This window comes from Rhincodon typus, chromosome 16 (assembly GCF_021869965.1).
Source record: "Rhincodon typus isolate 14 chromosome 16, sRhiTyp1.1, whole genome shotgun sequence".
Lineage (NCBI taxonomy): Eukaryota > Metazoa > Chordata > Chondrichthyes > Orectolobiformes > Rhincodontidae > Rhincodon > Rhincodon typus.
In genome coordinates this window covers 29,804,624-29,830,164 of record NC_063347.1, presented here as the reverse complement: position 1 = coordinate 29,830,164, position 25,541 = coordinate 29,804,624, and the positions used below count along the sequence as shown (strand labels likewise).

At 39.6% G+C, this 25,541-nt stretch overlaps 1 protein-coding gene across 1 annotated transcript in view; it reads left to right on the top strand.

Annotated features, from left to right (window-relative positions):
• Positions 1-25,541, top strand: part of dnah12 (dynein, axonemal, heavy chain 12) — a 265,038-nt gene that overhangs the window by 11,311 nt on the left and 228,186 nt on the right. Inside the window, exons 5-9 of the mRNA XM_048606726.1 lie at positions 2,096-2,291; positions 13,640-13,828; positions 14,885-15,047; positions 17,757-17,848; positions 25,079-25,257. Coding sequence (XP_048462683.1) covers positions 2,096-2,291; positions 13,640-13,828; positions 14,885-15,047; positions 17,757-17,848; positions 25,079-25,257 — 819 coding nt within the window. The remainder of the gene's footprint in view (positions 1-2,095; positions 2,292-13,639; positions 13,829-14,884; positions 15,048-17,756; positions 17,849-25,078; positions 25,258-25,541) is intronic.

The following is a 25,541-nucleotide window of genomic DNA, read 5'->3' as shown; positions in this document are numbered from 1 at the left end:
TGGCCTGCTGTGTTCATCCAGCTCTACACCTTGTTATCACAGTTAGCACATTGCTTGTTGCAAACATTCAATGGAATATGTTGTTTGATAAAGTCCAATAATCGTTGGGACAGAAAATCTACACTGTTGGCATTATACTAGCACTAAAGCTTATATACTACATTACTCACTTGTGTGGAAGGCAGAACATCTTTTTGGCTTAATAAAGATGTGCTGTTAGTGGAAAATACAACTCATAGGTTTACTACAAAGTAGCAGCATGAGATGGTTTGCATTAACTATTGTCATCTTCCCTTTCAGGGTAATCTGAGATAGAGTAGATACCTTCCATGGCCAAAGGTTGCGGGTTTAGACTCTTTCATGAATTTGTGTGATATACTGTGAGTCATGATTTCATCAAAGTAATCACTGTTGAGCAGGATATATTTGATATGCCCTGTCTCAGCTTCAAGCTTGCACAAGGACCAGATGGCTAGGGTCCTATTCAAGAAGTTGCCAATAAATCTGACCTTGATGCAACTGCAATTGTATTTATTTACTAATATTTATTTGGATGGCATTACTGAATGTTTTGCTAATAAATTGCCAACATTTATTTGCTAGTGAACATAGACTTATGGTAGATAGTTACAGAAAACACCTTGACAGATTTTTCAACTAGCACGTTGATGAAGAGTAGCTAGTTTGCTCCATTTCACAAGTGAATTTGAGCACAGAATGGAAGTTATTAAGGTATCGTTCTTCTTTAGAATATATTGGAATCATATGTTAACTCAGTTTCTCTCCCGATATTCTGCTTCCATGCTGCATTTTTCTAGCACTTTCTGTTTTTTTATACCAATAGGCAAACCTATTATGATATTTCGAATAATGCATCTCTCCCTTAGTGATTACTTAGTTTAGGACCTTAAACAATGGTATGGGGGTCAAAACTACAACTTTTGCTATCAAACATTACTAATAATACCATCAATTAAGGCAAAATCCAGCCCAGTTTACTAATATTTACCTAGGTGTTTCTTGATTCTTCCAGGTCCAATGATATTTCCCCTGTTGTTACAATTTCTCCCTTTTCTTTGAATAAAAGAAGCACTAATGTATCTGTGAAAAATAAAACAGCAGTGAAATACAAAATTCCATTAAAGTATTATTCTAAAATCTCTGTATTCATACTTTTTAAAATAAATTCCTTCATGGGATGGCATTACTAGAATTTTATGCTGAGTGTACTTGCCTTTGATCTGAACGACTTGCTAGGCCATTTCAGAGGGCAGTTAAGAGTCAATTACATTGTGGGTCTGGAGTCACATGTAGACCACACCAGGCAAGGATGACCGGTTAGATCTCTAAATAACACTATTTAACCAAAGTGTTTTCTACAACAATCATTTCTTGGTGACTATTGCTGGGACTAGCTTTATATTCCAGATTTACTAATTGAGTTTAAATTTCACCAGCTGCCATTATGGGATTTGAACCCACCTCCCTAGCTGATTAGTATGGAATGCTGAATTACCATTGTGATGTTACCATGATTTTTCCCTACTACTTGGGCTCTGCTATAGCCAATGGTATGCAGATTGACATTCTAGATTAGCTATATGCAAAGATAGATTTTTAATGAATGCGATGCGAGAGGTGCTTGTTAGATGAAAACATTGGCTCGATAAAACATCTCAACAGAGTTTTTTTGCTAAATAAACTCATTTATTTGTAATCATTTATTTTCTTTTTTTTCACCAAGCACGAATCTACACACCATTTGTACAGAAGGAGTTGAGATTGTGATTTTTACTCCATTCTTCTTGAAGAAAAATATTCTTGAACAGATTATTGAAAAGTGTGTGATAGAACCATGACCAAATCATCTGCTAATTTTCAGTTCTCTGCATCCCTCCTCCGAATAAAGAAGTATCTGTCCTATAATTTGCACCATGCCAATGGTAGAAATTTTTGTAGTGGTCAAATTAAGCAAGAATTCAACTGCTACATGGCAGAGCATATTGGTGTATCAGCCTACTTCAGTAATTTCTTGTAAATATAATTGAGGTTGGTTACCTAATTAACTGAACTTTATTTCTCATTATTGACTTAGATCAAAAGGACCAATTGAATGTGAAACGTTCAAGAATAATGTGGTGATAGAACATGGAAAAATGGAAAAAAAGATTATGACTACATGGTACCCCAAAGTTCTCAGTCTTTTAACTGACAAAGAGAAGACAAAGGACATTAAAGCTGAGAAAATAGATTGTTTCTACTCCAGTGCTAATGTACTAATAGGTAATCAGGTAAGACACTATTGTGATTTATTGTGGGATCTCACAGTAGTTTACTATCCACAACATGCAACCCAAAACCACTATCATCTAGAAGGACAAGGTCCATGGATACATGGCATCACAGCCACCTGCATGTCCCTTTCTAAGCCACATTCTGTCTTGGAAATATATTGCTGTTCCTTTGTTGTCACTCGATGAAAGTCCTGGAACTTACCTACATCAAATGGATTTCAGCTATTAAAGAAGGAAGATCACTACAACGTTCTCAAGCCCAGCCAGTATACCTCATATCTCTTGAATGAACAATACTAAAATAAGTCACAAAATTATAGAATGGTTCACCAGAGGAGCGATTTACTCTATTGGCTCAGTTCATATCAGAATGAGCTACTTTAGAATAGATATGGCATAGAGTTCTTAGTATTCTGATGCTTAATAATTCTTAATATAGTAGCACCAATTGCATTATACCTTGTCCTTTTGGATCTTTTTGTGTACTTAGACTCCAGGACAGAATTTTCCCTGCATGCTTCTTGGTTGTGTCATCAAGCTGTAATGTAGATTAGAAGCCTACACTGTATGGGGAACATTGTCATTTTTCCTGGCAGCTAATTAATTGCTAGATGGTGGGCTTGTCTCCAATTAGAGATGATGGACAGGCTCTCAAAACTAGAGGACTAGTCAAATGTCTTATAGCTTGAAAAAGGCAGCAGTCTGCAATAAAGAATAAGAAAAGAAGACAGGCATTTCAAATGGAAGCTGCCTCTCTCCACACTCTTAGAATGTGAACTAAAAAATGGCTTTTGTAGCCAGGCTAAAACTGTGGGCTGGTTGGGAGAGGGGGGAGGACTTCTACATGGTACCCTGTAACATCTAGACAAGGAAGAAAGGGTCTGTCCGGAGTGGTGACTAGCCCCCTGTTTGTTGCTAGGATGGTGCCTCAACTCGGCATCCAAATTGGACCCTGATATTTGTGGGAACCTGGGGACCAATTGGAAAATACCAGTTATCGACCTTAAATTGGCCTTAACAAACTGTTAGTTGGCATAGCTATTTGTTGTGTTTTGTAGATAGCCCTGCCTCAGCCACATCCCAGCCCTCAGAAAGGGTGTGGCATGGAGCCAGGGAACTGACAAACTTAGTGATTCCTGTATTTTCATCTCCCACCCCACCTAGCTTCCTACCCTGGCAGGGCTTGAACATAAAGTCCCAAGTTTTGGTCTCAATGTTTCATTTTGTAGTATTCAAACAATGGAGCCTCATGCCTGTTAGAAGTATAATTCTATTTCTTGGCTAAATATCAATGTGGTCATGAACTGCTGGGATTCATAAGCCCAATTAATTTTAATCTCATGGCCTGAGCTATTGCAACTAACATTTATTTCCTGTTACTTTTTTATGCATGGATGCAGTTTTAATTTTGCTACTCACAAGACTGAAATAATTTCAAACTTTTAATGGATAATGGCCTATAATTTTTGCCATTACTTGATTGCAGCATTCTGGCTGCAGATGGTGTTTGCTGTAGGAGTACAGGCTAGCAGCATTTTAAGTGGAAATTAATATATGTGGATTAATTTCCTGAGATGCGTATTGCATCTATTTTCCATTTTGGTTACCTCAGCACTTCAGCTGCAATGTGCTGACCATGCTCAGCACAATATGATGCTGATCAACATGAAAAAACTGATTGTCATAGTGGATAGTTTATAGCGTGTGTTTGAGTGATTAGTTGCAGATTAATGATGTTTGAAATAGTTTAGAGAACGTTTAAGCTTCCAGCACATCCTAAAAGACTAACACCACAACGTTCCATGGCTTTGAACAAACAAATGAAACTTCTCTGTATAAGTTAGAAAAATAAACCAATCTGCGTTAACAATTTATACTCCAACATTCAAAATTAAGATGAGGTAAATATAAGTTTACAAACAAACTATAGTCCAACACCACACAGTGTGCGTTAAATATCAGATGCAGTCAAAACAGATCTCATTAAAAATTGCTCAACTTTATAAAGGTTTCCAATTCTTCACTTTCAAAGATTTAGTCTTGAGAATTCGGTCAAAGCCACTCTGCCTTAATCTGTCTGAACAACTGGCCACCTGCCAGTAACTGACTCTCTTTTGCTGGAACTCCACTCCTCTGCATCTACTCCAGCATCTACCCACAGCACAGTTCTAACTTTTTTGCAGGCAGATAGCTTCACTAAGCTGGGTTTCTCTAAACTCCAGTCCTCCAGCTGCACTAAACAAATTGTGCTTATAAGCTTCATTCAATGTCCTTCTCAGCTACCATCTTTAGTGAGCCCCAGCTCCTCAAAGCCACTATCAGCACTTGCTGTATGGAGACACCATATTTAAATGCTTCTCCAAAGGGATTTTGTGATCTTCTGGCAATTTCTCAGAGCCTCGGGACTTATCTTGAGCGATGACTACCTAGAGACTGTAAACTATTGCACCTCTATTACTGTGAAGCTCTTACCCTGTTTTTGAGCACCTGATTGACCAACAGCCCAAAGGTAGCAAACTTTCGCTTCAACAGCCTCAGACCAGTTAATTGTTCAGTGATCCCTGAACTACTTTGAGTGACCTATTGAAAACCTTGCAACTGGCCCTACCGTGTTTCTGGACAGGATCAACTGTAGTAACCATTGGGTGCCTAAGTTAGCTTTCAATTAACTAACTCTTTACAGTTAGCAGCCTAAAACACAAAATAAAACTTATTTTATCACAAAGTAGGGATTGCAATGTTAAAAGTGCTATGGATAGATAATCATAGAGTCTACAGCATAGAAAAAGGCCCTTCAGTCCACTGAGGCTATGCAGATCAAAAACATCCACCTAACTATTCTACTTCCATTTTCTAGCACTTGGACCATATCTTGGCATCACAAGTACAAGTATGAGAGTTTTTGCCTCTTCCACCATTAAATGAAGTGAGTTTAAGTTTCTCATCACCCTCTAGCTGAAAAAAATTCTTCCTCAAATTGCCTTTAAACCTCCTGCCCCTTACCTTAAATCTATGCTCTCTCATCATTGTTCTGTCCACCAAGGGGAAACATTCTTTCCTGTCTACCTTATCAATGCCACTCATAATTTTATGTATCTTAATCATATCCCCCTCAGTCTTCTCTACTCCAAGGAAAACAACCCAGTTATCCAACTTCTCTTCCAATCTCATAACTAAAACTTTCCAGCCAGGCAACATACTGGTAAATCTCCTCTGCACCGTCTCCAGGGCAACCACATCCTTCCAATAATATGGGTTCCAGAACTGTACACAATACTCTAGTTGTGGCCTAACTAACATTTTCTACATTTCCAATGTAACGTCCCTGCTCTCAACCTCAATTCCTCCTGTAGTAAAGGCAAGTATCCTATATGCCTTCTTAACTACTTTATCTACCTTTCTGTTATCTTGTCATCAATTTTCAGACTGTTTTACAAAGAGAAATGCTTGTCTCAGGAAATTATTAAATGTCCTTGAAGAAGGATGTCTTATTTTATGATTGTGTTATAATTGCCCCTGCAATAGTCCAACATTTACAAGGTTCTTGCAAGCTATACAGATGAGAATAAGGACTGCAGGAAGGATGAACAAACTGACCATGGCAACTTGTTACAGGAAAATATTCAAGAGGGGAAGAATATAGATTTGGTGCAGGACAATATAATTGGGGGCATTGATACTGTTATCTGCTCCATGAGTGGAAGTCCGAAAGGCTGTGTTGCCTGCCAGGTCCCAGGGTTAAGGCCTGGCAAAGGACTTGGATAGGGGAAGAAAGGGATCCAGTAGTGATCATCCATGCTGTTACCAATGATATTGGTTGAAGTAGAAAGGTGGTTTTGCTGAATGATGTTGAAGAATTAGGAGCAAAATTGAAAAAAAAAGACTTCCAAGGTAATAATTTCTGGTTTTCTACTTGAATCATGGGCAAACTGGCATAGGGTAAGTAAAGTTAAAGAGTTAAATGTGTGACTCAAGGATTGGTATGGGTGGAATAGGTTTCAGCTTGTGGGGTAACAGCATGAATACTGGAGTAGAGGGAGCTGTTCTGGAGGAATGAGTTTCACTTGAACTGTACTGGAACCAATATCCTGGTGAGTTGAATAACTAGGGTTGTAGAGGGGGCTTTAAACTAATTGGTAGGTGGGGTATGGTTTGAGAGAGGGGAAATGTAGGATTATAAAGCAAGAAGATATGGCAACATTACAAGCTAGCTATTTGGATAGCAATATCCAGAGTGGTACAGGAAGGGACAGAGGGTACAAGCATTGAAAAACAGCTATACATAGGATCGAAAGGGGAAAACATGGTAGAAAAGCAAAATTAATTGCTCTTTACTTAGATGAATGTCGTATTCAGAACAAAACAAATGAATTAATGGCACCTAAATAGGCTAATAGGTAAGATGTTATGGACGTTATGGAGACTTGGCTACAAGGAGATCAAAACTGGGAATGAAATATTCAGGTATGTGAGTTTTAGAAAGAATAGGCAGGAAGGCATGGGTGATGGGGTAGCATTGTTGGTATGAGATGGAATAAGTATGGTAGCAAGAAATGATCCTGGATTGGAAAACGTAGAATCCATATAGGTAAGGGTAAAAAACAAAAAGGGAAAGAAGAAGCAAATAGGAGTGGTGTATATGATCCCTAGGAAGAGCTATACGGTGGGACAGAGAATAAATCAAGACAAATAAGGGCAAGTAACAAAGACAGTACATTAATCATGGGTGATTTTAATCTTCATGTGGATTGGGATAATCAGATTAGCAGAAGTAGCCACAAGGAAAAATTCACAGAGTGCATTCAACAGAGTTTCCTACAACAATATATCAGTCACAGAGTCATTGAATCATACAGTCATATAATGCAGAAAAGGCCCTTCGGCCCAACAAGTTTGCACCAACAATAACTAGCATTTAAGATGCGCTAATCCCAATTTCCTAAGCTTGTCCCATTTCCTTGAATGTTATGATATTTCAAGTGCTCATCCAAATAGTTTTTAAAGGTTGTAAGTTTTTGGCCTCTACTACCTTCCCAGGCATTGCATTACAGATTCCCACCACACTCTGAATGAAAAAGTTTTTTCTCAAGTCCGTTCTGAATCTCCTGCCCCTTACCCTAAAACTATGCCTTCTTGTGATTGACCCCTCAACCAAGGGGAACAGCTGCTCTTTATTCACCCTGCCCAATCATAATCTTATATACCTCAATCATGTCTCCCCTCAGTCTTCTCTGCTCTAAAGAAAACAATTCAAGCCTATCTAGCCTCTCCTTATAGGTCAATTTCTCCATCCTAGACAACATCCTGATGAACTCCACTGTACTCCTTCTAGTGCTATCACATCCTTCCTGTAGTGAGGTGACCAGAACTACATACAGTATTTCAGCTATGGCCTAGCAACGCTTTCTATGACTCCAACATTACCTCTTTGCTCTTATACTCTATGCCACAACTGATGAAAGGAAGAAGGTCCCATATGCTTTCTTAAGAATCCTAGTCATGTACACTGCTGACTTCAGTGATTTGTGAATAATTACCCCAAGATCCTTCTGTTCCTCTAAGCTACCCAGTGTCCTATCATTCATTAAATACTCCCTCATCTTGTTTCTTCTTCCAAAGTGCATCACCTCGTGCTTATCGAGTTAATTACCACCTGCCATTGCTCTGCTCATCTGACTAACACATCTGTGTCTTCCTGCAACAAACAACCATCTTCTTCACTATTAACCACCCTACCAAACTTGGTGTCATCTGCAAGCTTGCTTAACAATCCCCCATATTGTCATCTATATAATTTATGTATATGGCAAACAATAGGGGTCTCAGTACTGATCCTTGTGGTATACCGCTAGACACTAGCCTCCAGTCACTTGAACAGCCTTCTACTACTACCCTTTGTGTCCTATTACTAAGCCAAGTTTCCCTGAATTTAACCTTCTCAATCAGTCTCCCATTTGAGACCTGATCCAAAGCTTTGCTAAAATCTATATAAACTTCATCAGCTGACCTTCCTTCATCCGTACACTTGATCACATTTTTGAAATGTTCCGACAAATTTGACAGGCATGACCTCCCTCTGATAAAGCCATGCTGACTATCCCTAATTAACCCATGCCTTTCCAAGTGGATATTAATTTTCTCCTTCAGAATTTTCTCTAATAGTTTCCCTAACACTGACATGAGAAATTCTGTATTGTTCGCTGTTTATAATAATCTTTAGTGCAAGCAGCACTCCCTGCACTTTTCATTAGTTCACACCTTTTGTAGAGAGGGCAATGTCAGGAAGTCAAGAAAACCTGTATTGTAACACCTGGAAGAATTATCTGAAGAAAGGTAAGAATGGGCATCAGGTTGCCCAGTGCTTCACTCGATGCCTTGGTGCAGGACAGAGTTAACCTTCTTTCCCCTTGAGTCAGGAAGCTGTAAAAACTTCTAATAAGGAAGCAATGAGAGGTGATCTTTGAGGATATCAATGCCAATGGTGTTGCCATGCAGACTGATTGCTGTGCAAGAAAAAAAATGATGATCTAAATAGAGCTGTAAAGGTAAGAAAATATCTGAAATAATTCTGTATCACAGCTATGATGTTACTACCAATTCCATCTTCACTACTTGCAACAGGGCGGGCTCAGGGGACCAAATGGTCTACTCCTGATCCTATTTTCCATGTTTCAATGCAGCCCATCAGGCCCAGGGAACTTGTTGGTCTTTAGCCCCATTAGCTTCCCAAGCACTTTTTCCTTTGTGATACTTATTGTACTTATTTGCATTCCTCCTTTTTCCAGTTGAATATTGAGTAAATTTGGAGTGCTATTGGTCTTTTACTGTTAGGGCTGGTGCAAGATATTTATTCAACTTCTTTGCCATCTCCTGGTTTACTATTGTTGTTTCCTGGGCCTCAGTCTTTGAGGGGCCTATGTTCATTTTTGCTTCTCTCTTCCTTTCTATATATTTAGAAAGAATATTGCTGTCTGTCTTGATATTATCTGCAAGTTTACCCTCAAAGGTTATTTTCTTTTTGTTATTTTTGGGTCATCTCTTTTTTTTTAAATTTCCCAATCTGGCTTACCATTGACTTGCCAAATAGTGTGATTTTTCATTCAATTTGATGCTTTCCTTAACTTGCTTCATTGACCATGATTGGTTAGTCCCCGTCCAAAGATCCTTCTTTATTGCTAGAATATATCTGTGCTGTGAGCCATGAAGTATTTTCTTAAATGTCTGTCATTGGTCCTCAACTATCTTTGCTGCTGACTCCTATCCCAGTTCACTCTGGTCTTTATTACTTTGTAAATACCATTACTTAAATTTAGCACATTTTTTGCCAAACAAAGTTCCTTCCTCTCAAACTGAATGCTAAATTCTACCATATTGTGGTCACTGTTTCTTAGGGGATCTTTCACTCTGACATAATTTACTAAACGTGCCTCATTACACATCATCAAATCAAAAGTAGTCTGATCCTCATTGGCTCCATAACAGCAGTAGATTACAAAGCAGGACCTCAATGATTGTAATCTCTGGAATATTCCTGGTGCCACATGCTAGTGAGTACAGAAATAGGAAATCAGGACAGATGAATGTGTGGCTGAAGAGTTGGTGCAAGAGGGAGGGTTTTAGATTCCTGGATCACTGGGACCAAGTTAGAGGAAGGTGGGACATGTTCAAACGGGACGGTCTGCACCTGAACCACACTGGGACCAATATTCTTGCAGGTAGGTTTGATAGCGCTGTTGGGAGGAGTTTAAACTAGTCTGGCAGAGGGAGGGGATACAGAATATTGTTGAAATAGATACACATCATGCTACAGCATAGGAAGCAAGTCAGAGTGAATTCAGCTATATTGAGTGTCAAGAAAATAAGGCAAGGCTAGTTCATTTTTAATTCTAGGCATGTAATAGGTAAGTGATGAGTTAAAGGCATGGCTTGACACATGGAAGTGTGAAATAGTTGTCATCACAGAAACATGGTTGAGGGAAGGGCTGAACTGGCAACTCAGCATTCCAGGGTATAAGAGTCAATAGACGTGAAGCTGGAAAAGCACAGCAGGTCAGACAGCATCCAAGGAGCAGGAAAGTCAATGTTTCAGGCCGAAACCCTTCGTCAAAACTGGGGAAGGGGAGGGGACCCCAGAAGTAAATAGAAGGAGGCGCGTGGAGTTTGGGGAAGGGTAGGTTGGATGGTGATAAGTGGATTAAGTTGGGGGTTATTGTGATTGGTCAGTGGCAAGGGTGGAGCGGATAGGTGAGTAGGAAGATGGACAGGCTAGGTCAAGTCAGGGAGGTGAGGAGGAGTGGGAGGGCTAGACATGGGATAAGGCTGGGGGTGGAGGAATTTCGAAGCTGGTGAAGACAATACTGAGGTCATTGGGCTGTAAGCTCCCAAGGCGAAATATCTGGTGTTGTTCCTCCAGTTTACGTTTGGCATCACTCTGACAGTGGAGGAGGCCAAGGATGGACATGTCACCAGAGGAGTGAGAGGGGTAATTAAAATGGATGCTTGCAGAGCACAGATGGTCCATGAACCAGTCTCTGAGTCTGCATTTGGTCTCCCCAAAATAGAGGAGACCACATCGGGAGCAACGGATAAAATAGATCAGGTTGAATGAAGTGCAGATGAATCTCTACCGGATCTGGAAGGATTGTTTGGGGCCTTGGACGGAGGTGAGAGGGGAGGTGTAGGGGAAGGTGTTGCACCTCTGGTTGTTGCAGGGAAAGGTACCAGGTGTGGCAGAGAAGTTGTTGGGGAGTGTAGAGCAGATGAGGGAGTCGCAGAATGTTCCCTGTGGAAAGTGGACAGGGGTGAGGAAGGAAATATCTTTTTGTGGTGGGGTCTGATTGTAGGTGGCAGAAATGTCAGAGGATGATGCATTGGATTCAGAGGTTTGGGTGGGGTGGTACGTGAGGACTGAGGGGACTCTATCCTTATTGATGTTAGGGGGAGGGGGTTTGAGGGCAGAAGTGCGGGAAATGGGAGGTGATGCAGTTGAGGGCATCCTTAATTACAGAAGTGGGGGAAATTACAGTCCCTAAAGTAGGAGGATATCTGGGATGTCCAGAGTAGAATGCCTCATCCTGGGAGCAGATGTGGCAGAGGTGGAGGAGTTGAGAGTATGGGATAACATTTTTGCAGGACGATCAGTGAAAGGAGGTGTAGTTGAGGTAGTTGTGGGATGTCAGTGGTGATTTGGTTTCTGGAGATGGAGATGGAGAAGTCCAGGAAGGGGAGGGAGGTGTTAGAAATGGTTCAGGTGAATTTGAGGGTAGGGTGGAAGGTTGTGGCGGAGTTGATGAACTACATGAGCTCCCGTGGGAGCATGAGGCAGCATGGATACAGTCATCAATATAGCAAAGAAAGAGGTGAGGGATGGTGCCGGTATAGTTGTGGAAGACAGACTGTTCCACAAATCCTACAAAGAGGCAGACATAGCTCGGGCCCATGCGGGTGCCCATGGCCACCCGCTTTTGGTTTGTAGGAAGTGGAAGGAATCAAAGGAAAAATTGTTCAGGGTCAGGACCAGTTCAGCCAAGCAATGAGAGTGTCATTGGACTGGGACTGGTTGGGCCGATGGGAGAGGAAGAAGCAGAGGGCTTTTAGGACCCCCATGTGAGGATACAGGTGTGAAGGACATGCAGGTGTATGTCCATGGTGAAGAAGAGGTGTTGGAGGCCAGGGAATAGAAAATTTTGGAAAATGTGAAGGGTGCGGGTTGTGTCATGAATGTAAATAGGGAGCTCCTGGACCAAAGGGGAAAGAACAGAATCAAAGGAGGAGGAGATGAGCTCGGTCATGCAGGACCAAGCAGAGACAACTGATTAACCAGGGCGTTTTCTGATGAAGGGTCGAGGCCCGAAACGTCAGCCTCTCTGCTCCTATGATGCTGCTTGGCCTGCTGTGTTCATCCAGCCCTGCACCTTGTTGTCTCTGATTAACCAGGGCGGTCAGGTTTATGGATTTTAGGTAGGGGATAGAAACGGGTGGTGCGTGGTTGAGGAACTACCAGGTTAGAGGCTATAAGATCTTTAGGCAAGACAGAGGGGAATGTAATAAGGGTGGTTGTGTAATCAAGGAGTCAATTCCTGCAATATGGAGAGATGATATCTTGGAAAGGTCCTCAAATAAGGCTTTGTGGGTAGAACGTACGAATGTTAAGGGGACAGCCACTTTACTGGGAGTGTATTTTGGGTCCCCAAAGAGTTGGTGGGAAATAGGGGAGCAAATATGTAGACAGTTCACAGAGGTGTGTAAGAGTAATCATCAGGTTGTAATCAGGAGTAATACCTGATTATATACCTGATTTCAATACTCCCAGCATCAAAGAGGGGGTGAATTTTTTGAAATGTATTCAGAGGTGTTTTTTATTTGTTTCAATATGTAGAAGGCACAACAAGGGATGGCACTGTGCTGGATCTGGTTCTGGGGAAAGAAGCCGGACAAGTGTTCGATGTGGCAGAGGGAAATGTTATAGTAATAGTGACCACAACATGGTATGGTTCAAATTTGTTATGGACAAGGAGAAAGATGGCCTGCAAAAGATGGCTTTGGATTGGGAGAAGGCAGATTTTATTACATTAAAGCAAGATCTGGCCAAAGTCAACTGGGAACAGCTCCTTTATGGGTAGGTCTATAGCAGAGCAGTTGCGGGGGAGGGGTGGCATTCAAAAAGGAGCTGGGAGAGTATATGTCTAACTTGTACCCTTTGGAGGGATAAGTTACTCTATGGCAACGATAAATTCAGAGAACTCTGGATGTCAGGATAATTCAGGACTAGATGAGGAAGAAGGGAAAGGCTTTTAGCAAGTCCAAAGGAAGCAATTCTGCTGCTGCCTAGAGGAATAAAAGAAGTGCAAGAAGGAATTTAAGAAATAGGTACAATTCATGTAAGTTATCAAAGTAAAACAGAGAGAAATTAATTTTCATAGTTTGCTCTTGGGTATGCACTTATATTAATTTCTGTGCGGTTAGCTAACGCTCTGGGCTGTACCTCTGTGACAATCTATATTGAAATCATTTGAGAAGTGGCTCCACGCACACGAACTTCTTTATCAAAAAGTTCATTTGATTTTTGTTCCATGTTTTCGACAAAATTGATTCCACTTAAGCATCTACATTATTTATATATATCCACAAGACAAAATTGCTTCAAGTTAAAACATAAAGCTGATAATTTGCAAATGAAGAACAACCAATTATTTTTAGAAATTGGCAGAGGAAACCCTCTTTTACATTTAATTTGTAGCAATTCAAGTGTGATATGAAAATTTATGACAATATTCAATTTTTCTAAAGAGGTAATGTGATTGGATCATAGGAGGGTATTTAATGTTTTGTTCTTACTCTTAAAGTTGCAAGATTTTCTTGGAAGGACAATAAAGGCCTACATACAGCTTTTTGATGAAGAAGAAAAATATCAGATGCCCCTTTTTAAGATGGAGCTAGTATTTGATGAAGATAGAATGGAGTTCTATCCTACATTTTCAGACCTGGAGGAGACTGTGCTCTTTGTGATTTCTAAAATAGAAGATGCCATGCAGGTAACTTCTTTCTGAAATATTAATTCACCCACCTGAAGACGTGTAAAGGTTTGTTTATGTAAATTTATTAGTTTTAACAACAGGAATGCATTACAGGTGTCAGATCCATTACCATTTGTTTAGTGGCTTTGTTGAAGTCAAATTTTACCCTGATTGTATGTTATTCTACAGTAAATTTATTTTTAAAAATGCTTACGTTTATATGAGAAGCTGTAAAGCTGTAAATAGTTGGAAATATATAGTAATGAAATGCTCCATTAAAGTATAAGAGAATAATACTAGTAATGATTTGAATGAGAAATCCTAAATATCATGCAACTACATTTATGTGTGACAGAATTGTGCATACTAATCTAGAGATCTTTTAAACTGAAATGTTATTTATATCATGAGATTGCAAATGCTCAAAAAGAATATAACTGGCTATGGAGACAGTCCAGAGAAAGTTCACTAGGCTGATGCCAGGTATGGAGGAATTGTCTCATGAGGAAAGGTTGAATAGGTTGGGCCTATACTCATTGGAATTTAGAAGAATGAGTGGTGACCTTACCAAAACATACAAGATTCTTAGGGGACTCGACAAAGGTAAATGAGGAAAGGTTGTTTCCCCTTGTGGGAGACTCTAGGATCAGAGGACATAATCTCAGAGTAAGAAATTGCACATTTAAAATAGAAATGAGGAGGACTTTCTTCTCCCAGGTGGGAGTGAATCTGTGGAATTCTTTACCACACAAGGCGGTTGAGACAGGACCACTAAGTATAGTAACAGTTGAGATAGCCAGATTTTTAATCAGTACGGGAATGAAAAATTATGGGGAAAAGGCTGGAAAGTGAAGTTTTGTAATCTAAGGTCAATCTCAGACTTGATCCCATTGAATGGCGGAATAGGTTTGATGATCTGCATGGCCTGCTTCTTATGGTCTGATATCACAGACAAACTCTGTACCCTCTCTAATCCCAAATAGTTTTATTGCAGGTAGCACAAAAAAATAATATTTCATTAATGTTCTTGAACTATAATATTGTTAATTTTATCTCTTGTTTTGCATCATTTAGAATGTTCAAACAGTGCAGTCCTGGCTTGCAGATAGTAACACTGATGACATCGAGAACATAAAGGCTAAGCCTTCTGCTGATCTCCTAAAGTGGGCTTATTCCACACTCAAGGAAACAGTTAAAACTAACTTTGAAGGAGCAGCTGCCCACTTCCAACAATATGGTAAGCATATGACACAAGGATAACGAAAGTAAGTTGTGGGGAGAGTACAAAGAGGCTGAAAAGGGACATAGATCAGTTAAATGCGCAGACAAAAAAAATAGCTGATGCAGTGTATTCTGGGAAAAAGTGAAGCTATCCTCTTTGAAGGGAAAGCAGAATATAAAGCGAATGGAGAGATATGGCAGCATACTACAGAGTAGTGCAGAGAGACCTAGGTGTCCTCATAGTATTATGAACTTGGTTGATGTTATTAACAGACAAGTTAAATCCCAGACTGAAGTCTGGATTATTAGATCATGCTTTGTTTTATTTTGTTTTTATTTAACGAGATGATATTTCACTGAAACACAAGCTCACTATGCTACAGATTTGGTTTTAACAATAAAACATAAGTTTGCTATGGAGCAGAAATGAATATAAAATAGAAGATAAAATTCAATCCCAACTATCCCAACATCATCACATTACTGTGTTGAAATATCAGAGAGAGTTCCCTTCTCTTTCATATCTAAGTTTTGACTTACTGGTTCCCTTCAATTCCTGGGCTTAAAGGTTTGATAGCCTCTTCCTTGATAATTCACAGAACAACTATTTCAGTTTCAAATAACTCTTTTAGAATTCTAACCAAACACTTCTGATCTGGAACTTTCAACTAAAACCATTACACTGAGGTAACATATTTCCTAACTGTTCTGGACTATGTCCTTTCTTCAGAAGAAACATGTGCTTACATCTAATTCTAACTAGGATTCACACAAACTGCCACTTAAAGCAATGGGCTTCTCCCCTAAGTGAAAAAAAATCAATTCCTCATTTTGGTCAATGTTTTTCAATGTTTATTCTGTCCAATCGTAAAACTCTAACATTACAACCAATTTCCCATTATTACTTCAGGAACCCTTTCTCTCATACTAGTTTAAAACAAATCATGGTTCCAGAATTGCTAACATATTAATTATTAGGTCTTCTCATACACACAGACCAAAAACCACATGCCACTAGTTCAAAGTACAGACTCTAAAACAAATTATGTAAGTATATATTACATCATGATATGTGTCACGAAGTGTTAAAAACTTAGAAACTAGGAGCAGGAGTAGATCATTCAACCTTTCGAACCTGCTCTGCCATCCATTATAATCATGGCTGATCATCCAACACAGCAACCTGTTTCAGCTTTCTCCCCATAACCTTTGATCCTTTTAGGTTAAGAACTATATCTCTTTCTTGAAAACATTTAATGTTTTGACTTCAACAGTTACCTGCAGCAGAGAATTCCACGGGACCACCATTCTCTGAGTAAAGACATTTCTCCTCATCCCAATTCTAAATGCTCTATCCTGTGTTCTTAAACTTTAACCTCTGACTCTGGACTCCCTGGTCATCAGGAACATCCTTCTTGTGTTTACCCTATCTAGCCTTGTTAGAATTTTATCAGTTTCTATGAGATTTCCCTCTCATTCTTCTAAACCTGTGAATAAAGTCCTAACCAATTCAGTCTTGCTTCATACATTAATCCTGCCATCCCAAGAATCAGTCTTGTAAACCTTTGTGCACTTCCCTCCATAACCAAAACATCCTTCCTGGATAGAAAGACAAAAACTGCATTCAATGTTATAGGTGTAGTCTCACCAAGGCCCTGTACAATCGCAAAATTTATTAGCATACAGATACAACAAATAATTAGAAGGCAAATGGAATATTAGCTTTTACTGCAAAAAATATCAAGTATAAAAGCATGGAATTCTTGGCGCAGCTATTACAAGACATTGGTTAGATCACAGATAGAACAGTGCATTCAGCATTGGTCTTATATATTGCATTGGAGGCAGTTCAGGGAAGGTTATTGAATACTTTCAAGGCAGAGTTAGACAGATTTTTGATCAATAAAGGAATTGATGATAATGGGGGCATGGCAGGAAGGTGGAATCAAGGCCATGATCAGATCAACCATGAACGTATTGAATAGTGGAGCAGGTTGAGGGGCCACATGGCCTACTCTTGCTCCTATTTCTGGTGTTGTCAATTGAATAAATGGATTAACTTTCAGGTCAGGTAGTTCTATTATGTAGGTACGTGGGTATGTGGTGGCTCAGTGGCTAGCACTGTGCCGCATAGTGCCAAGGTTGTGGGTTCAATCCCACCCTCGGGCGACTGTCAGTGTGGAGTTTGCACATTCTCCCTGTGCCTGCGTGAGTTTCCTCTGGGTGTTTGAGGCACCCTCCCACAGTCCAAAGATGTGGAGGGGAGGTGAATTAGCCATGTTAAATTGCTCATAGTGTCCAGGGATGTTTGGGTTAGACATGGGGAAATGCAGGGGTAGGGGAATGGGTCTGGGTGGGATGCTCTTCAGAGGGGTGGTGTGGACTTGTTAGGCTGAATGGCCTCTTCCCACACTGTAAAGATTCTATGAAGTCAAAAAACAATGTAGACAAAATCATAACATTTAATCAAAATTGAATTTTGCTTACTTTCAATAATCATTCATGTTGTTTCTTTTAGAAAAATCACAAACAAGTATGGTACTAGGTTTGTCCCTTGGTTTAAAGATAAAAACACATTTTACCTCAGTGTATATTGTTTCTGTGCCTGACAATATTTTGTAGCACTCTTAACATTTTCAAATTTTGTGCTATTTTTATTACATGAATGCATTTTATGTATTCATATAATATTATTCTCATGAATATTCTGCATCTTTTTCCATAGTTCAAAATTATGACTGGCTAATAAATGGAACTGCCAATGAACGTATACAGAAATTCATGGAAGAAGAACATTCTTTTGATGAGTACACAGAGGTAAGTTTATACCATTAAAACTAAAGCTTCTACCTGAGCACTTTCAGGATACCATCATGCTACATGTCTACCTTTGTGTTGTTGCAACTGTGTTATACAATGTATGTGTAGCTGGGGCTCAGGACTGCCCTTGAGTAATTGCATAGCTCTGTGTGTTGAGGGCTGCGGAAGTACTGGGAACTATGAGGGTCTCAAAAGAAACTGGTGCACATTTATAGTCTGGTGCAGCAGAGTGAGGATTGAATGCCCATGGGCAGTATTTGCTTTGTGTAACTGAGCCAGATTATAATTTGGAATAAATTCAGGGGCAGTACTGGCTTGGTGAAGTGCACTTTCTGAGAGTTCAGGGAAGCACGGTCCCAGGAAAAGAAGGTAGATTACCAGAATCTGGACAGTTGTTAATGCAGTCAATGAAAGAATGCCTTCGAATGAGTTTCATGGCCAGATCATCAAAGTCAAGAATAGTAATCTCTTGTGAGGTTTCAATGAGATTTACTAACTCATGCAGTCACTGGCATCTGGGGGAATTGCTGAGGAGTTCATGAGATCTGTTTGATTGCATTTGCTAAATTGTGTATTCTGTAGGGTGTTTGATTATTGTTTGTTATCCATATTTGCCTCATGTTAAATTATAAATCATGTCTGTCTTTGTACAGTCTAAATATTTTTTGCCAATAGTCTTTACATGTTTGTTTGAGCAAGTTTTATTTATTTATTTAGCCTATGTTTCTAATCAACACGTTCAGAGATATTATTACACACCTATGGAGTAAGTGGGACTTGAACCTGGGCCTCCTCATCCAGGGGTAGAGACACTACCACTCTACCACAAGTGGACCCCTTAGCTTGTAGTGAACTGGTTATTCTTTTTTGACAAAAGAAACTTAACTGAATTGTCTATAGTACTAAATCAGATGCAGTTTAAAACTTATATAATTGATCAGATCACCACTCTGATTAAATTTAAAATTTAAAAGAAGAGTGGGACTAGAAATCTTCCAACCTAACTCGTAATGACGCTCTCAGACTTTTTCAGACTTAGTATCCATTTGACTGATGCAAATTTCCAAGGTTACCTCCACTTGTAGTAATTCATCTATTTTCAGTACAAGTCTTTCAGGTTAACTTCAGGTAACTATCATAAAAAGTTTGCATAACAGCTCTGTCCAGATGAAATCAAAACACAAATTACTGATAAGATACATGTCCATACATTATCTTGAGCAGCTAAACATTGAAGGATTTATTAATATTTAGTGATAGGGCCCATGTATATAAAAGGAATAATCTGCTACTGAGATTGAGAAGTAACTAGATAAAGTTGATATAAAATATTTAATATGAAACCAGATCAATAGCAGTATCACTTGACATTACCTATTACATTTCAACAACTGAAAAACATTATTCAAATTTTTTGGCCTAGATTTTCATTATCCTTACTGATCCTGGCAACAGTTAATTGGGAAGGCCTATTACCGTGAACTCTGGCCCATCCTATTTTGAGTTTAATTTAGATAAATGTGAGATGTTGCATTTTGGTAAGGCAAACGAAGGCAGGACTTATACAGTTAATTGTATGGCCCTGGGGAGTGTTGCCAAATAAAGAGACCTAGGGTGCAGGAGCATTGTTCTTTGAAAGTGGACTCTCAGGTAGGCAGGGTGGTGAAGAAGGCATTTGGCATGCTTGCCTTCATTGATCAGAACATTGAATATAGGAGGTGGGAAGTCAGGTTGCAGCTGTACAGGACATTAGTGAGGCCACTTTTAGAATACTGTGTACAATTCTGGTAGCCCTTCTATAAGAAGGAAAATGTTACACATGAGAGGGAGCAAAGAAATTTTCAAGGATGTTGCTAGCAGTAGAGGGTTTGAGTCATGGGGAAAAATCTATATAGACTGGAGCTTTCCTCCCTGGAGATTCGGAGGCTGAAAGGTGACTTTGTACAGGTTTGTAAAATCATGAGGGGCATGGATAGGGTGAATAGCTAAGGTCTTTTTCCTAGGGTGGGGGTGTCCAAAACCAGAGGGCATAGGTTCAAGTTGAGAGGAGAAAGATTTTAAAAGGACCTGAGGGGTAACTTTTTCATGCAGAGGATGGTGTGTGTACAAAACGAGCTACCAGAGGAAGTGGTGAAGGTGGGTACAACTGGAACATTTAAAAGGCATCTGGATGGGTATATTAATAGGAAGGTTTAGAGGAATATGGGCCAAATGCTGGCAAATGGGATTAGGCCAGACTGAGATGTCTGGTCGGTATGGACAAGTTGGACTGAAGGTTCTGTTTCCATGCTGTATGACTATGAGTACGAACATGAAACATTCTGGGTAAATGGGGCAGCAACATCCTCAAAATGATGTTGACAGAATCAATGCCTGGTAAAGTCAGCAGTGTCTGCTTGCTGACACTTTTACAGGGCATTGCACAGGGCTGCCCATTTTAGATCCCATTTAATATGCTAATAGGTGTGCAACAATGTATATAATGTCCACTTTCCATCTTAAAACATAACTGGTTGGATTGTGTGATGTTAACACTGTTGTCTGGTTTTTCTGGGAATGTGGATGGAAAGACAATTGGGAAGATGAATGTTTTTTGCAGAAATTCTTTTTGCATGCTGTGAGTAGCTAGCACCTGGAATGCACTGCCTGAGAGTATGGTAGAGGTAGGCCCAAGTAAGGCATTCAAGAGAGAATTGGATTATTACTTGCAAAGAAAGAATATGTAGGGCTACAGGGAAAAGGCAGAGATCAGTGGAACTAGGTGAAGTGCTCCTTCAGAGAATTAGCACAAATATGACAGGCCAACTGACCTACTTCTGTGCTGTAACCTAATGATTCTATGATCCTTTAAACCTCAGCTGGCCAGATTTTTATATGGGCCTGAACAAGTGCAATTGTTTTATCTTGGTTTCCACAATAATAGTACTTGCGGTATCTAACTTACTACTAACAAATATTCTATTTTCCAATATATTTATCAGTTTAATCCTATGCATTCTAGTTTGATGATGTGACCACATTTACCAGCTTTTGGAAAATTAAGAGAATTTAATAGGCAAGCTGTCATGGTTGATTATCTATGGAAGTAATTGGTAGTCATGACATTGCTGCTTCAGACATGATATGCATAAATTCACTGGAGTATACTTAGTATACTTACTGGAGTATAGCACTTCCACATGAACACAGACAAGTGTGGGGGAATCACAGATTGTAATTGGTAGTTTCCCTTTTAAGGTGTTACATTTGTTCACTGATTTTAGTTATAACATACTTAAAAATTGTAATTTCTTGGACTTTTCCAAGTGAGGAGAAAAATATTCTGCAAATTCTCTTCTGCTGGATATTTTGAAGGCTCTTTCTTAATCTGTTATAGATTTTGAGTTTGCTCTGGATATTTTCTTGGGTACATTAGCCCAAATTTTGCAGCGCGAATGGCAGCAAGGCTGTCAGCGTTCATCATCGTTACTCCGTAGACTCTGATAGCAACTTTGGAGTCTGGACATACATAGAATAATGTGAAAATCCTAAAGATACTGTCAGTGATTCTATGCTTCTTCAGAGTGTGCACAGTGGTGACAGCTACAGACCATAATCAGTGGTTATCATCCACAGATCTTATGCTCTGTTAGAACTATAAGCCTCACCGTAAAAACCTTTGAATATTGTTGATTAAAAATGAAACAAAGGACTGCGGTTGCTGGAAATCTGAAACAAAGCCAGAAGTTGCTGGAGAAACTCAACAGATCTGGCAGCATGTGTAGAGAAAAGCATTTCAAGTCCACTGATCCTTCTTCAGAACTGATAGTAGCTAGAAAAGGTAGTATATATGCTGAAGACATGGGTGTTGAGAGTTGGAGGGATAGGGAGTAGGGATGGGAAGGTGTGAACAGATAGGTGGAGGTGAAGCCCAAGGAGAGAGAATGACAGTTAGGCAGACAAAAGACTAGATGATAGTATGCTAGGGAGAAAGGAAAGCTGATAGAGGGATCACATAGTGGGCCATATGGTCTAATGGTGTAAATGGGTCAGCTGTGCTGAAAGCAGCCCTTGTCATGGCAGTGCATGGGGTGTGGGTGTGGGTAAAAGACATAGAAAGAGGTGTTCAACCTCTAAAATTATTAAACTCAACATTGAGTCCTGATGACTGCAGTGTACCCAAGTGGAAGATGAGATGCTGTTCATCCAGCTTCTTCTGTGGCTCACTGGAGCACTGCAGTGAGCTCAAGATGTAACTGTTGGCCAGGGAACGCTGGTGGTGTTTTGAAGTGGCAGCCACCTGGAAACTTGGGGTCATTTTTGTGGACAGAACGTAGGTGTTCTGCAAAGCAGTTGCCCAGTTTGTGTTTCGTCTCCCCAATGTAGAGACCACATTGGGAGCAGCAAATACAGTAGAGTAGATTGAGTGAAGTGCAGGTAAACCATTGCTTCACTTGGAAGATATGTCTGGATCCTTGACTAGTGGGGAAGGAAGAATAAAACGGGCAGGTGTTGCACCTTCTGTGATTGAATAGGAAGGTGCTGTGGGGATGTGGGGAAGTGTTGAAAGTGAAGGACAAGTGGACCAAGCTGGAGGGAACAGTCCCTGCACAATGCTGACAAGAGAGGAGACGGGAATATGTGTCTGTAAGTGGCATCCCACTGGAGGTGGCAGAATTAGGGGCTTATGACCCTTTGGATGTGGATGGTGGTGGAGTGGAAAATGAGGAATGGGGGATGCTGTCAGTGTTGTGGGAGGATGTTGTTGGTTAGGTTCTATATTTTTAATTATGAGTTAACTTTATAATGGCTGCTAGATTCCGTCCTTGGTCCTTTGATGACAATTTTATGTTTGTTAATGTTAAGTTTAACCATTTGACACAAAAGTTTTACATCTTTAAAATAATAAACATACTTTCAAAAAATATACTTCTTGGCTTCAATCTCAATCCAATCTTCATTAATTATTTTACTACCTGAAAATATAAATTGTGAATATTAAGTGCTTTTAATTTTCCTGTTTGCTCAGTATGAGTTTTTCATTATCTGTTAGCTACTCGCTGACATATCCTGCTGTACACCACACCTTTTAGTTAGCACCAGATCCAAACTGCCATCTGGGAAGGTGTTAGACAATGCCATAGAGATCAATAATGTTTTTCTCCCCCAGTCAATGTTATTGCATGCCTCTGGAGTAGGTAGAACTAGAACACAAGCTTCCTGGCTTAAAGATAGGGACACTGCCACTGAACCACAAGAGCCATTGATAGGCGCAATACCTTAGTGCAGACAGCTTTCTTTGAGCTCAGCAGTGTTGATCAGAAAATCCAGGTCACGCTCCCTCATTTCTGGAAGGTAAATTTGTATCCCTTGGATCAGTAGTTTACCATTATTGCACATTAGCTGAGTTGGCTGGATGGCTGGTTGGCAAAGCAGAGTGATACCAACAGTATCAGTTAACTTCCTGCTGTGGCTGAGGTTACTATGAAGGTCTTGCCTTTTCAACCTCACTGAAGTCTGAGGGTTCATAACCCTCAAATTAAACTCAGTACCAGTTGTTACTTTCTAAAAAGAAAGCAGGCATGTGGTCTTCTGGGACTATTGCAACTTTACCTTTTACATCTCTATCCATACAAAAGCATAACCAAAGGATGTGCGAAAAAAATCCCTTTGCTATATGCATGCAATATCATGCTGTCTCATGTCATCTTCTAGATAGTATGGTTATGATTATCATTTCAGTAAGATAAGTACGGGAATGAATTTTCAAGTTGTTCCATTTTGTGATTAGTAAGTGATCTTGCTGAGTAACAGTTCCAGCAAATCTCACTGCCTTTACTAGCAAGGTGACCAGCTGTTCTGTATTCCAAGAGATTGTCTCTTATTTGACTATTTGCTCCTTGTCCCCTTTTGTCCTGTATTTTGACGACAGCTATGAGAGAGTCTCCAGGGTGAATTTGAGTGAAACAGGTGGAACTGCAAGCCAGTGAGCAGAGAGAGGATAATTTTGTGATTTGGCAAGATAAGTTGTAAGTCTTAGTTGATTTTAAACCATCCCCATGCTATTATGGTCTCAGGACTGCACACACTTCTCAGTTTGAATTCCTACCCCCATCCTACAGTCAATGCCCCTGATTTCATTTTCATAAAAGTTGGTTATGCTGTTTCTAGATTGTGCACAAATCTGACTCTAGATGATTGATTCTTCCCCTCTCTTTCTCATGGGTGAGGAAGTTAATACTGATTTCTACTTTTCCATTGGGCAGCAAATTTATCTGTTAAAATGGATTCTGTGCTCTTAGGTGTTGTCCCAGAAACTTTTTTTCCCAGGTTTTTCAAACAACTAACACAATTTTGCCATAATGGAATGAATCAACTAATGCTTGCTCTTTCAATTTGAAATGTTAAGTGAGTACTGTGGTAACACTCTGTAGTCTTGTCTATATAAATTTAATACAAATTCCTATTTCCCCATTCTCTGGTTGCTTTAGGAATTTTGGATGTTCTGAGTCCCATTTAACTTTGAAATAATAGCTCAATATAAAATAAACCGGACACTTTCATGGTGAAATGGCTAAATCTTCTCGATATAAGGCACACTAATGCATTCCAAAACCAGTTCTGATCTATGGAGAAAAGTTCTGTCACAGATGGAAACTTATGGCAGTATTACAATTCACTTGATTGATTTAAGATAGCAATAAACTGAAGCTTGAACTCTCACATAGTTCAATTAATAACAAATATGGCGCTGAGTTATACAGATCAGAAATGGTCTGAAAGTTTGAATCTCTCAGGTGTGTTGCCGGCTTTTAGCTGAAGAATTTTGGGTTGCCAAAGTAGGCCTGTGCACTCTTGAGATAAACAGAAAGATGCAACTTCTGATTCCATGTTTCTAGTCTGGAACTATGCATGGCCACTGGATAAGGTTAGCATTGATTTCTGCTGTAATACTCCTCACAATCAAAGAACCTTCCTGCTTTCACTGCCTTGGTTCACACATGAAGCACAGCCACTAGGTAGAAGTGTCAAAGTACTGAAACTCTGCAGGACGACTGACTTGCTTGAGAAGGAGGGCGAACCGAAAGCTAAGGAGAAGAAGACAGAGAGAGGGGAATTAGTAGAGGAGGAGAAAAGCAACAGTAAATACATATGATGAAATTTTAACTTGCTGATGATAATCTCATATTCAATCAAAATCCAGTAGTTTCTCTTTAATATTTCAATAATCCAGAAATTTCTGTTAAGTTCATAGAACAATTTCGTCACTTGTCAGTGGAGATCATGAGTTTAATAAAAGTTGCCCACTTTCATATGGTGCGATTGGACTGTGAAGACATAAAACATGGACTGTCAGAAAAAGCGAAGAGCTTTGCGGATTTACTGCTGGATGGACTGGTTGCAAAACACAGAGAAGAAAATGAAGCGTAAGTCAGTGTTACAAATGATATTGATGTCTGAAGTAACAAATTGTTGTTAATTCAATTGTTATTTTATAATCCTGAAAGGCATTTTTTACATGCAATACATATTTCTTGTACCAGAATGATACAGTGTTCAGCACATTTGACAAGAACATGCCATTGTATAGTTAAATTAATTAGTGCAATTAAGTGAGGTGAAAGTGACTTTCCTTAACATTAAGGCTGCATTTGACCGAGTGTTGTTGGAAGGAGTCCTAGAAAAACTGGAGTCAGTGTGAGTCAGGAGG